The following is a 13,360-nucleotide window of genomic DNA, read 5'->3' on the forward strand; positions in this document are numbered from 1 at the left end:
TTATCATTCTGATTACGCCTTGGTGTATCTTAGAGTCTTTATGTGGACTCTGTTAATGGTTTTGTAGGGATCGGTGGCTTACGTCCCTCAGCAGGCCTGGATTCAAAATGCTACACTTCAGGACAACATCTTGTTTGGTAGGGAGAAGAAGAAGAGCTGGTACCAGCGTGTGGTGGAGGCCTGCGCTCTGCTGCCCGACCTTGACATCCTGCCAGCAGGAGACGCCACTGAGATCGGCGAGAAGGTGCTCATGAACTCCACTCATTGAAGAAAACTTTTAATCTTGCTCATCACTGAGGGTTCCTCAAGGGTTCTCCTCATAGTTAAGTGTTTTTAAATAAAAGAATTCTACTTGAAACCCGGTTTGCAGATTCTACAGAGAGATAAACCAAAGAACCATTAAGGGTTAGTTTTGTTTAAACTTTGTGTAAACTTTTTACACATACAAAGAACCACTGAGTAACCCTTCTCCTTCTAGGAGTGCCTTTCCGCTAACATTTTAACTTTTCAAAACACAGCTCCTATAATTTGAACTGCAAGTGCAGTACACCCCCTCAATTAAACCGCTTGAATGACTGTGCTACTGTAAAATGTAGGGAGAACTCTGGGAACTTGGGGTTCTGGGTGGCTTGGTTCTCTTGGGAGGGAGGTGTTAAATATTGGGGGTACACAGTGAGGAAACTTTGTCACTAGTGGAGAAAGAAAGGTGGGTATTTATAGGAAGTTAATTATGAAAAAGGTTGTCCTTCTCCCATATTTAGTTTTTCATAACAATTTTTTGCAAGTGTGTTTTAAAATTCCTGACTTGTTCACAGGGTTTAAACCTGTCCGGAGGTCAGAAGCAGAGGGTGAGTCTGGCTCGTGCTGTCTACAGGAAAGCTGATATCTATTTGCTGGATGATCCTCTCTCTGCTGTGGATGCCCATGTGGGTCAGCACATCTTTGATAAGGTCATCGGGCCCAAGGGTGTGCTGAGAGACAAGGTGAAATAAAGCTCTTACTTTTTTTTTCTTTGACAGAGCAAAGAGAGAATTGAAACAACACCATTTTTAACATCAGTAAATGTGACAACTATATGTGAGCAAACATGGGTGCTAGTGTTTGAGCTTTTCGCATGCATTGGATTTGGCATGGAGTCAGACATAGCACACTGTATGCAAAAAAATGCTCAAACCCACTTCTAAAAATGATCCCTGAACACTTGGCTGGCAGTGCAGTTTTCTGTGAAGGTTTACATTGTTCTACTTTTGGCAGACTCGCATCCTGGTGACCCATGGGACAAGCTTCTTGCCCCAGGCCGATCTGATCCTGGTGCTGGTCGAGGGAGAAATCACTGAGAGCGGCTCCTACCAGGAGCTACTGAACCGTAATGGAGCCTTTGCAGAGTTTATCCACACTTTTGCCAGCTCTGAGAGGAAGGAGTGCTCCACACAGAGAGGTACATCAAACACTTTCAATATGTCCAGAATACTTTTGATCTTTTTTTATGCAATAATACCTTGTCATATTTGAACAGTAGGTTTGCATACATACCAATACTGGTATTGAGTTGTAGTAAAATAGTATTAATGCATCCCTATTGGATAGCCTTATTAACACCTAGTCAAATTGCTCAGCTATTAATTTTGATGTCAAATGAGAACTTGTATTCTTGTTTCAGGCTCTAGAAAGTCCTGCTCAAGGCTCAGCGTAACAGATTTCATGCCATTCTCCAGGGACCTCTCTCAGGAGCAACTAATTGGGTGAGTATAACCAAAGAAATACTAGTACCGGGGCATCCAATCTTATCTCCAATGGACTATAGGCTTTTCATTCCAACCAATCAGGTGCCACACCTAAAGGTAAATTGAAGGCCAATATTCCATCATTAAACAGGTAGAATCTGATTGTTCCGAACGAAACATGCCGCCACATTGGCCTATTGCAGATAAAACTGGAAACCCCTGCATTATTATATCTAATATTTATTAGGATTCATTTGGTGAAAACTGGGTCTGGTTCTAATAACTAGAAGTATTTGAGATCATTCCCATGTGTTGTCCATGATAGAAGCATTTGCACTCACTAACCCTCTTTCCCTTTGCCTCAGTGGTGACACAAACAGTGTCACTATTCAGAGTGTAGACCCTGATATTGAGCAGGAACAAATTCCTGAAGACCTGGGGAAACTGACTGAAGTGGACAAGGCTCGGATAGGCAGGGTGAGTTTGTCATGTACTCTAAAGTTACAATTACAGTTAAGATTAAAACCTTTCAGCGTTCAGCAAGATAACCAATGAACAATGTTGTGTTGCTGTATTTGATCTTATTTTATGGCCGTTGCTCAGATTTCTGTCTCCATCTACCTTTCCAGGTGAAACTGGAGATGTATGTCGAGTACTTCCGCACCATCAGTTTGGCTCTGATCGTGCCCATTCTCTTCCTGTACGCCTTTCAGCAGGGCGCTTCTCTGGCATACAACTACTGGCTCAGCATGTGGGCTGACGAGCCCATTATCAATGGTACACAGCTCAACGCCGACATGAAGCTGGGAGTCTACGGAGCTCTCGGGTTTGCACAAGGTATTTGACGAGTGGAACCTGCCCAGTCCGATGCACAATACCAATTTTTTTTTTGTTGTAATCAGTCAACCAGTGAAACCGGTCGTGAAACCATTTTAATACAAGTCCAGTTGCCGTGACTCGCTTGTGAATGAGCAGCCTGAACCAAAAATAACTTTATTCAACTGTACTATCAGCTTGAACTTAGCTCGCTAACCCACAAATTCCACCTTGTTATACTATATCCTTCGCGTTTTGCCATTTCAAAAAACTCACTATTTTTTATTTCAGGCATAGCCATTTTTGGGACCACAGTGGCCATCTCTATTGGGGGAATCATTGCATCTCGCCAGTTGCACCTGGACCTGCTGAAGAATGTGCTCCACTCACCCATGTCCTTCTTCGAGTCCACTCCCAGCGGCAATCTGCTAAATCGCTTCGCCAAGGAAATCGATGCCATTGACTGCATGATACCTGATGGCCTTAAGATGATGTTGGGCTACGTCTTCAAGCTGATGGAGGTGTGCATCATAGTGCTGCTTGCTACACCTTTTGCCGCAGTCATCATTCTTCCTTTGGCACTGCTCTACACCTTTGTGCAGGTAAACAAACACAGATTGTGCTGTTAAGAATGGACTTTTTTTACCAAGGGGAATGCTGGATTCATTTGACTGGGTTTTGACTTTTCATCTCTCTCACTTGTTTACTGAAGAGTTTCTATGTGGCCACATCTTGCCAACTAAGACGTTTGGAGTCCGTGAGCCGTTCTCCCATCTACACCCACTTTAACGAGACGGTGCAAGGCGCCAGTGTGATCCGGGCCTTCGGTGAGCAACCACGCTTCATTCTGCAGGCCAATCAGAGGGTGGATCACAACCAGACTGCCTACTTCCCCCGATTTGTGGCAACCAGGTAAGACACCCTGCTGTACAAAGGTGGTTTCTTACATAATCAGTCATTTAAACATTTGGCTTCTGGGAAAATATGATCACCAGGGTGGTATCTGTAACTATTGAGTTCAGCTATTGATTTGCCCTTACTTTATGGTCAGAGGTTTGCTCAGTGGGTAAAGTTCATGCTTGATGATCAGAAGGTTATAAAGGTTCAAATCTTAATGCATTGTGACACTTGTCCCAAATATGTGATTCTGTACCAGGGACCGATTCTGAGCTCATTTGGGGGAGTGGCTCAAAATAACAGTTTTGCTTTCACCTAGAAGAATAGCTCAAATGATTGTGCATTCCATACATCATGTTTGTGCATGCAGGTTTGCAAAAGGGTAGGTACAAGGTTCATCTGTTTGCTGTCCCCCCCCCCATTATTTCTCAGTTGTACCAATACTCAGGCACCATTCTTGTATAAGAATTTCCATCTCCTCCTCTGACAATAACAACCTTCTTGAAAGTATAAACAGGAAGCATTGTGACAAGTGGCATGCAGTGCTGAACGCAGATAGCTTCCTTACCTTTTACAGACTGCACCATGGTTCGGTTAAAGCCCGAGACCACCATTTGAGACCAGGGTTTAGGTCTCTGGACCACTCCCAGGCATGAGAACAGCTTTAAAACTTCACCAACTCTGTACTGAACTCTTGAGGCCAACAGCCCAGAGTCTGGAAAAACCCACAAGTGTGAAAACAACCTTAGATTTTCAACTGTTGGGCTTTTTAACAAAGCCATTAACCTTCAGCAGCTCTGATGTATGTTTTCTTGGAATGGATTCTGCCACACTTTGGTTACAAAAAAGTCTCTGGATACAAATTAGTGGTTAACTAGTAATTGGAAGGGTCAAATCCAAGCACTGCAAGAGAACCACTGTTGAGACACTGAGCAAGACTCTTGACATTGAAATGCTATCCTTGGACTGCATCCTGTCTCAAATGTATCTACTTCCTCCAGAGTGATATAAACAAATGCTATACACATTTCCTTCTGATGCTGTGCTCTTGCTCTCACCTGCAGCATGACATTCTGAGGTTACAGTGATGTTAAGAAATGCCAAGGTGCTGGTATGGAATAACAAAGTGGCCCTCTGAAAGCATAGGCTGCCATTTGTTTGCAAACGTTGCACACGGACATTTGAAACCAGTCTCAGAAAAAAGTCACAGAGGTCGTGTACAAGTCAACAGTGTTAACATACTGGGATTCTTTATGCCCTTTCTTTGCAAAAGTCACAGCTGTTAACATCACTTTCAGTTAAACCAGGCTTGGTAAAAAAAAAAAATAAAAAAAAAACCAGTGGGATCTGTGGAGTTGACAAATGTTTACTTGCTCCTCTACAGATGGCTGGCCGTGAACCTGGAGTTCCTAGGTAATGGTGTCGTTCTCGCTGCTGCCATTCTCTCTGTGATGGGCAAAGACACTCTGAGTCCTGGGATTGTCGGCCTGGCGGTGTCTCACTCTCTTCAGGTGAGAGTTATTACCAAATGTTTGCAATCCCCACCATGGGATCCCAACATGATCTCCTGGAGCTGTCACTGTATCCTTCTTTCTCATCTTCTTTTTACGCTTTTGCAGTGTTCTGTCTTTTATGCTGTCTAACCTCAAAGAGAATCCTACCATCTTGCAAAAGCACCATCTGACTGAATATGACTTAATTTGTGGGTTTTTTGAGATGACAAGGAAACCGAAAGCTTTAGCCCAGGCTTATCCAGATCCCGAACCTCCGGCATGGATTTGAACTAAGCTTTATTTGTTTATGTTTCAGGTGACAGGCATCCTCAGTTGGATTGTGCGGTCATGGACGGATGTGGAAAACAACATAGTGTCAGTCGAGAGAGTCAAAGAGTATGCAGACACGCCCAAAGAGGTGAGCAAAGACTGAACAATGTGGGCCAGTTCCTCTGTGTATATCTTTATACAGTTTTACACCACAGGGCTATTGAATTCTCAATTCTGATGGGTTGGGTTTATTTATTTATTTATTTTTATATTACATCAGCTCTGATGGTAGTTGTGGCTACAAATAACAGGCTACAAATATTATATCTATAATATTACTGAAGTCACAGGGATTGTATGGCAGATGCTCCACATAATCAGTTTAAAGAAAAAAGTGTAATTGTTGACATTCTGTAAGAAGACATTTATTTAACGTTTCTGGAAGTAGTTTGCAGTGTCAGCATTTTTGTAACAGTCAGAAATAAAGCCGTAACACAGGAACGTCTTTAAGACGTTTTTCTTTTTCTTTGCTTTTTTTTTTTTTTTTTTTTTTTTTTTACCATAATAGCACACCTCCAAGTGTTTTATTCCTTTTAAGACAAATCTGATCCTGTAATCTGAGATGTGGTAATGAATACAACCAACCTACGGTCTAAAATCAAAACAGATTTTTGAACTATATTTGTCCATAAATGGGGAGAAAAGCATTCTATATTTTCTCTTTGAAGGCTGAATGGAGCTCAGAAGATATTTCACTACCACTTGCTTGGCCTCAAACAGGAACCATAGAGTTCCAGGACTATGGGCTGCAGTACCGTAAAGGTCTTGAGTTTGCTTTGAAAGGGATCACACTACATATCCAAGAAAAAGAGAAGGTAAAAAAGTTAAATCATCATACTTACCAAAATACTGCTCAGTTTAATGCCTCATTTATGTCATTTTTGTTAATCATGAAATTGCACTGCCATGCTTTTAGATCGGCATTGTGGGAAGGACCGGTGCAGGGAAGTCATCACTGGCCTTGGGAATTTTCCGCATCTTGGAGGCAGCAAAAGGAGAGATTTACATAGATGGGGTGAACATTGCTAATCTTGGACTCCATGATCTGAGATCCCGCATCACTATCATTCCACAGGTGAGAGTCTAGTGACTTAAAAAAAAAAAACAACAAAAAAACCCTAGTACGTAGTGCAATTTTAATAAAAGTGGTTCTCTCACATGTTCCTACAGGATCCAGTGCTGTTTTCCGGATCATTGCGCATGAATCTGGATCCATTTGATGCATACTCCGATGAGGAAGTGTGGAGCGCCTTAGAACTGGCCCATCTGAAGCACTTCGTCTCCGGGCTGCCTGATAAACTCAATTACGAGTGCTCAGAAGGAGGAGAAAACCTTAGGTGAGAACATTGAGCTTCTTCAACACCATCTAACAATTGAATAATGCTAAATATCTACTATACTGTTCATTTGCCTTTTTACCTTCCATATTGCTAATGTGTCTACATCTATTGGCAGTTGATGGATACATGATTTTTAGAGGATCACTATTTTCTTGTCCTACAGTCTCGGCCAAAGGCAGCTAGTATGTTTGGCGAGGGCTCTCCTCCGGAAGACGAAGATCCTGGTTCTGGACGAAGCCACGGCAGCAGTGGACCTGGAAACGGACACGTTAATTCAGTCCACCATCCGCAGCCAGTTTGAGGACTGCACGGTGCTCACTATTGCACACAGACTCAACACCATCATGGACTACACCAAGTAAGTGTTCACAGTATGCAGGTCGTAGCAATGTAACCGAATAGGAAAACATTATTCACAATGAACAGATGATGTGTTCTAAACGGATATAAATACAGATACGAAGAGGAGGTGCGCTATTAGATTTGATTTTTTTTAGAAAGCGTTTCAGAAAGGTTTACAGGGCATCTGGCTGAGACTAGAGGTAGTAATATGTTTTAAAAAAAAAAAAAAAAAAAAAGGTACAAAAACAGGAATTAATGATATTGTATCACTCCTTCGTAGGGTTCTTGTAATGGACAAAGGGCACATAATGGAAATGGACTCTCCTGCTAACCTGATTGCACAGAGAGGCCAGTTTTATCGGATGTGCAGAGAAGCCGGGTTGGTGTAAACGTATGCTATGAAGCTGTGCTCTGAACTGGTTTGTAGCCCGCTGGCGCAACCTTGTGGTGGACTTCAAGTATCAGTCACACCAAGGGGCATCCCCCTGCTGGCCAGTGTCATAATGCAGAAAGAAAGAAAAGCTATTAAAGTAACTTGGTGCTTCAATAAATAAGAAGGGTAATCATTTCCAGAAATTCCAAGTATGTTTTTTTTGTTGTTTAATTTTTTTTTTTTACAAAAGCACTTCCTGTAATATTCAATGAAGCCAAGCTGAAAACTTATATACTCAGGTCAACATGCTCAACGGTACCAAAACTGTATGCAGTAACCCTTTGGAACTGGAAGATCTCTCAGTTCTTTGCTTGTTTCATCTCAGTTTACGAGCTGATGAGACTTGAGCTGGAGGAAATGATGTGTAAATAATTGTACATAAGAGACAAGTGGCACTGTGTCTGGTCCTAGCTACGCCAAATCACCTAAAGCTTTCCAATACATCAAGAATGTGAACGACACAAAGCACTCCTACACTTAATGAAGGGAACATAGTGCTTCTGTATTTGGGCCAGAAACTAAGGAGAAGCTTGGTAGAAACAAGTTTACTGACAGTGTTGCAGACACTCCATCCACAGGAAATGCTCTCCATAGTGGCTCTATATTGAGACTCTCCCACTCGGAAGCAATTTCAGAGTTTTTATGAGGGCGTCTAGGAGGAACACGGTCTGGAAGTCCAACTATGTTGCGGTGCCTGTTTATTTCTAGCAAAGTAAACACATAAAATGTTCATGAAGATTTCAGACTTTAAAAAATAAATAAATAAATAAAAATACCACAAATCCAGATCTTGATACTATTTAATTATTACAAATAGTAGTGATCAGGAAAATGGGCTATATTACACTTGATTTTCTTCAATTTTGCACTTCAGGTTTTTTTTTTAAACCAATCAAATGTAATATTTTGTATAATATATAACAGCTCTGTTACTGTAACTCAATAGTTGCTGAAAAACATTACAACATTATGCAAAGTTGAAAGTTCAGGTGCCTATGCAGTTATTTATACACATTTGCTTATGTATGACAAGGTCTTCTAAAATTGGTTTGTATGTATTTTTTCATCTGTATATGTAAAATATTAAAACATTTTTGGACAATAATCTGCTTGAGTATTGAAAATATGTGAATTCACACAAGTATTTAGACAGACACAAAGCACTGGCAAGAAATCTGAGTACCAAACTATATTTATTGTATACAGTAGTAAAGGACGACAAATAATGTACAAATCAGTACAGAAGAAAAAAAAAAAGAAAAAAAAAAAAAAAAGACGACATGGACACTGATTCAGTCCCAACCCTTATGGACGCCAGACTGTACTGGGACAAATAAGACTATGCCTCTTCGGGGTGATGGGCGTCCATCACAGAGCAGAGAGTGACAACTTGTTGCCTCTGAAAGACAAGATGACGGGGAAAAATAGGGACTTGGGATATTTATAATAAAAACCTGGACTAATCTAGGACATATTTGGGGCTTGGTCCGAAAAGAGACCAAAGATTTCTGCACTTGGACCAAATAAAGCTGGATGGGCGTCCTTTCTGCTAACAAACATGACGGATTAAAAATAGAATTAAAGCTGCACAAGACAGAGGAAGAAAAAAAACAAAGAAAAACAAAAAACAAAATCTGGTCTCCTCATAATTTGGCAGGTTTCAAACTGATGGAAAAGGACCATTTTATTTATCAGGTCAGGAAACTCAGGGCTTGGCTTTCTCAAGAAAATGGGCTCTCTGTTCATACAGCGGCAGCCATTTTGAACCTTACGGCAGCCATCTTGGATTTGCCTCTTAGCCACACGTTACCTCATGTATCTTTAAATATTGGGGGAGGGAAAAGAAAGGGAAAAAAAGAGAATAAGAGCCCAACCCTATGAAAACTAGGGAGGACATCCAAACCAACATGACATAAAGGAGTAAATAAACAGCACAGTTAAACATGGGAATCGAGTCAAATAAAACAGCCGAGGGAGATCTCCGCTGTGTGGAGGAGAGCATTTAGCGATGGCCGCCTGTTTGTTGTTGAAATACGTCGATAGTGTCCTCGTCTTCCATCTCCAACTGAACCAAACAAGAAAATGTTTTGTTAAGAGGGTGACTTTCACTCTTTTTTTTAAATGGAGAGGTTATCTAATGTAGATTTAATAATCCTAACATTACCAGGCAGCTGCTATACTGCAATACTGTGGCTAGTATGCTAGCATGGATAATTGGGATTCGTCAAAAACCCATGCAAACGCATGAACAATCTCAAAAAAACAAAAAAAAACAAAACAAATTTACCACTAATATTAACTAAAACAATTAATCATAAGAAACCTTACCGTATGTTCACACTAGTAAGCAACAAGTCACAATGTGATACCAACCAAAATGTTTAGTCTACACACCACTTCTGTTTAAAATACATCTGTGTTTGATGTACACGTTGTGCTCGGTTGTGTACTAGCTTCGCTGGCAGATGAGCAAAGCAAGCTACATCCTTCCAAACGTTATTTTTCCTTGCACTGTCTCTATTCACATTCAATGAGAGTCTCTAAATGACAGGATGAAATGGAACCAACATTACCCATTTTTTTTACTTTTGAGAGACAAAACAGTAAATGGGAACTAACTGCAAGCAAGAACTAAAGTTGTGAGTGAGGACCTGAAGAAACATCAGACCACACATGCTGTAGCATTGGTCCGAGAAATAACATGAGCCAAATCATTTTGATTTGTTGCTTGTCCACATCATATTTCAGAAAATTGCAATCCAATTGTGGTGGTGTAGCTGAAATGGTGTACACAAAAAATGAACGTTGCCTTGTTGCTCACTGCTGAGAACGCAGGGTTCGATGAGGGCTATAGGCTCACCTGTGCCGGTGTATCCGTCTCGTTTATCGGCTGTCCATCAAACCTAAACCTAATCTGTCTTATCGACAACCCCTGCAAGAATCAGCATAAGAACAGTATAAGTGCAAAAATGGTACTGATGTTAAAAGTGGAGGTCCAGAGGATTTACAAAAAATAAAACAAAACAAAACAAAACAAAAAAAACAGTCGAGATGACACACACTGGATTGATGCGGACGTTTGGGTACATCAACACATCAAGATTCAGTTTTTGGAATTTTCCACAGAGTAGCAAGCAAAAGTAAAAGAAAAGTACACTTTTATTCATATCCAACTAAAAGGTTTAGTTCATTAAACCTTTTGAAATTATATATTAACATGTAGATAGCTTGGCTTAATGGCATGACATGTTAGCCTGATGACAAAGAAGTTCACTAGCTTACATTATTTGTGAGGATGAAGTTGGCTTACTGGAAAAATAAGTAAATAAGACAAATGGGCATTATTGTAAGAAAATCTGAAAGAAAGACCAGGTCAAATTCTTACATAACTATTTATAGTTAACACGTAGTTACTTCTACTTAAACTACCTCACATTTTCTCTAACATTATCTCAGCTAGCACCGGAGTATACAGATCAGAAAATTTAGTCATTTTACTTTTACAAGTGGGAATAAATTAATGAATGAATGACTAAATTCATTTTTAAAATCTCAACCCACCCTGCTGGGTTAAGTCCATATTGGACCCAAAGCTGGGTTTACCCAATTAACCCAAATTTTCAAACCAGCAGGTTTGAGCTTCAATAAAAGGTATGCTTTATAATCGTCATTTCCACATGTAAATGTAGTGATAAAGAAGGGTGCCATTTATTTCTGCAAGTGTCTAGAAGTGAAACCAAAACTATTTCTCAGTCATTCTACTATTAACACAAAAAGGCTCTGCAAGGCACTCACCTGTCTTTCACAGTACGCTTTCATTAACTTGCTGAGCGGTGTGTGCCTCTTAATTTTAAACTGGACCACAGAGCCGTCCTGACCAGCCACCTTCAGGTTGATGTGGTCATTCTCTGTCTTCACTCCCTCCTAATAAAAAAAAAGCCACACACAAAATAAAATCATACAGTAGCCTAAAGTCAGTGAACAGGCTTTCCGTGGATGTACAGTGCAAGCAATATCTTGTTTATACATCCTGAATCAGGCCTGAACAACATTTTGTTGATTCCGGGGGGGGGTATGCGCGTGCTGGTTTTTCGTGCATGCCGTTTTTTGCGTAAGATACGTAAAAAAAATATCATCAGCTAAATTTGGTTGCGCTTACGTACATAATACCATCAGTTTTAAAAATTAGTGCCCCAAAAGACACCGATACAACAGGCACATGTCATGATAAACATTTAGACATCCATCATGTTGTGTTGTTGAGGCGATGCGCTGTTTGCGTAGAGTACGCTGCGCCATTTTGCGCAGCAAAAGCGATCGGTGTTATACAAACGCGTTCCTGGTTGTGGCTTCAAGCGAATGTACAGACTAAATACGAACTTGATAAGGAGTTAAAGGGTGAATTCTTATTAAATCCTTTGATTCTCGGACCGTTGTCGCGAAACCAATCGCGCTGTTGGGTTTGCGGCGTTTCTTTACGCCACTTGCGTAACGTGGCCGAAAAGCGCCACTTTGCTTTCACAAAGGAAAAAACCCGCAAAGGAAAGACGTCGGATTGGGGGGAAATCGCGCCAGAACCAAACAACATTACAGTTTTAATGAAAGTCGCTTCGAATCATTTCACAAGGCGTTATTTTAGAAACCACTTACACACGGATTAAACGTACAAATGAGAAAACAGCGCGGAAAAATACTATGATTGCACGCCGGCGTCCATTTCTCCCGCACAAAATGCGCAATCTGCCATCTACAGCAAGGCTGCGCAAAAAATATACAAAATGAAAACATACTACAGTCTGCAAAATCCGTCCATTGTACTTTAAAAAAAAAAACAAAAAAACCCCGCAGAACTCACCTTGGGCTTATCCTCAGACATTTTGCCAAAAAAATGAGTTTGATGAATTTATACAAGATGCGCTCTCAACAACTGCCTGTCCTTTCCAGCCGCCACGAGAACGCGCCACTCTTTACCTCCTCCGCACACGATTGGACGTCACCGGGTCACGTGGGCCGACCCTCGCGAGAGCGCGCGTAACTAGTGCGCGCTTTTTCCCCGATTCAAACGCGCCGGGCTCGCGCAAAACACAAGCTCCACCCCCAGATTGAGGCCAGCAGCAGAAGAGCATGGAGATCATTTTGTTTCCGGATCTGTAAAATCTTCCAAAGTGAATTCTAATTAAGGAATCTTCGACGTGCGTTTGCAAGTGCATTTACCCAGTGAGTGCTGTGATATTCATGAGAAGTCGATTTGAATTGCAAAATCATTATTTAAATTTTTTTTTGTATAGAAAATGTCCAGTTGTTCAAGTGGCTTTATTGTCATTTCAGCCATATACAGTTGGTACAGTACACAGTGAAACGAAACAACATTCCTCCAGGACCATGGTGCTACATAAAACACCAAACTAACTACATGAGACACAGAACTAAATAAAACCTACACATTTTTACATGAAGTGCACAAACATGTGCAAACAACACAGGACAGTACAGTAACTACTAAAACAGGACAGTAGGCACAGTGAGATTCAGTGTAGCGCTGAACAGTACACAGATCTAGTGTGGACGTGTTCGATATAAGAGATAGTGCAGTTAGAGTAACAATATCATTTAAAAATAGTATAAATGTAAACATAACATTGTATGACTTAGTCTTCAGCAGATAAAGCTTATACCATATGGACATAGCAGATATTGCAGTAGCAGCCAGGTAAAGTGTATAATAGTGTCACGAAATTAAATACTATTTTTATATATATATATATATATATATATATATATATATATATATATATATATATATATATATATATATATATAAAGTAGCAGCAAAAATGCAACAGAGTCAATGCAGGAACGTGCAAATATTGCAACGGGAGTGGGATGGTGTTCAGTTCAGAGTGTGTATGTGTGTGTGTGTGAGAGAGAGAGGGAGTCCAGTCTCTGAGTATTGAGGAGTCTGATGGCTTGGGGGAAGAAGCTGTT

At 40.7% G+C, this 13,360-nt stretch overlaps 2 protein-coding genes across 2 annotated transcripts in view; one reads left to right on the forward strand and one right to left on the reverse strand.

The window, feature by feature from the left end:
• The window catches only part of abcc6a (ATP-binding cassette, sub-family C (CFTR/MRP), member 6a), a 27,101-nt gene extending 18,093 nt beyond the window's left edge, over positions 1-9,008 (forward strand). Inside the window, exons 17-31 of the mRNA XM_017482021.3 lie at positions 68-244; positions 816-983; positions 1,255-1,438; positions 1,661-1,742; positions 2,090-2,201; positions 2,354-2,561; positions 2,832-3,142; positions 3,253-3,452; positions 4,822-4,948; positions 5,247-5,348; positions 5,929-6,075; positions 6,177-6,335; positions 6,431-6,597; positions 6,764-6,958; positions 7,223-9,008. Of these exons, the coding sequence (XP_017337510.1) occupies positions 68-244; positions 816-983; positions 1,255-1,438; positions 1,661-1,742; positions 2,090-2,201; positions 2,354-2,561; positions 2,832-3,142; positions 3,253-3,452; positions 4,822-4,948; positions 5,247-5,348; positions 5,929-6,075; positions 6,177-6,335; positions 6,431-6,597; positions 6,764-6,958; positions 7,223-7,331 (2,448 nt within the window). The 3' untranslated portion in view covers positions 7,332-9,008. The remainder of the gene's footprint in view (positions 1-67; positions 245-815; positions 984-1,254; positions 1,439-1,660; positions 1,743-2,089; positions 2,202-2,353; positions 2,562-2,831; positions 3,143-3,252; positions 3,453-4,821; positions 4,949-5,246; positions 5,349-5,928; positions 6,076-6,176; positions 6,336-6,430; positions 6,598-6,763; positions 6,959-7,222) is intronic.
• On the reverse strand, positions 8,550-12,386 carry sumo3a (small ubiquitin like modifier 3a). Its single transcript, XM_017482022.3, has 4 exons — positions 12,231-12,386; positions 11,171-11,299; positions 10,236-10,307; positions 8,550-9,440 (listed from the first exon to the last, which is right to left on the reverse strand). Exons 1-4 carry the CDS (start codon positions 12,249-12,251, stop codon positions 9,378-9,380), a joined length of 285 nt encoding a protein of 94 aa, XP_017337511.1. The 5' UTR covers positions 12,252-12,386; the 3' UTR covers positions 8,550-9,377.
• Positions 12,387-13,360: the final 974 nt, after the last annotated feature.

This window comes from Ictalurus punctatus, chromosome 12 (genome assembly GCF_001660625.3).
Source record: "Ictalurus punctatus breed USDA103 chromosome 12, Coco_2.0, whole genome shotgun sequence".
In the NCBI taxonomy this organism is placed as follows: Eukaryota; Metazoa; Chordata; class Actinopteri; order Siluriformes; family Ictaluridae; genus Ictalurus; species Ictalurus punctatus.

Excerpts from the sequence above, each read along its gene's own strand:
- sumo3a (XM_017482022.3), bottom strand. The coding sequence starts at position 12,251 with ATGTCTGAGGATAAGCCCAAG. Across the intron at positions 10,308-11,170 it reads AAGCGTACTGTGAAAGACAG|GGGTTGTCGATAAGACAGAT; the intron begins GTGAGTGCCTTG and ends TGATTCTTGCAG. Across the intron at positions 9,441-10,235 it reads AGACGGATACACCGGCACAG|TTGGAGATGGAAGACGAGGA; the intron begins GTGAGCCTATAG and ends TGTTTGGTTCAG.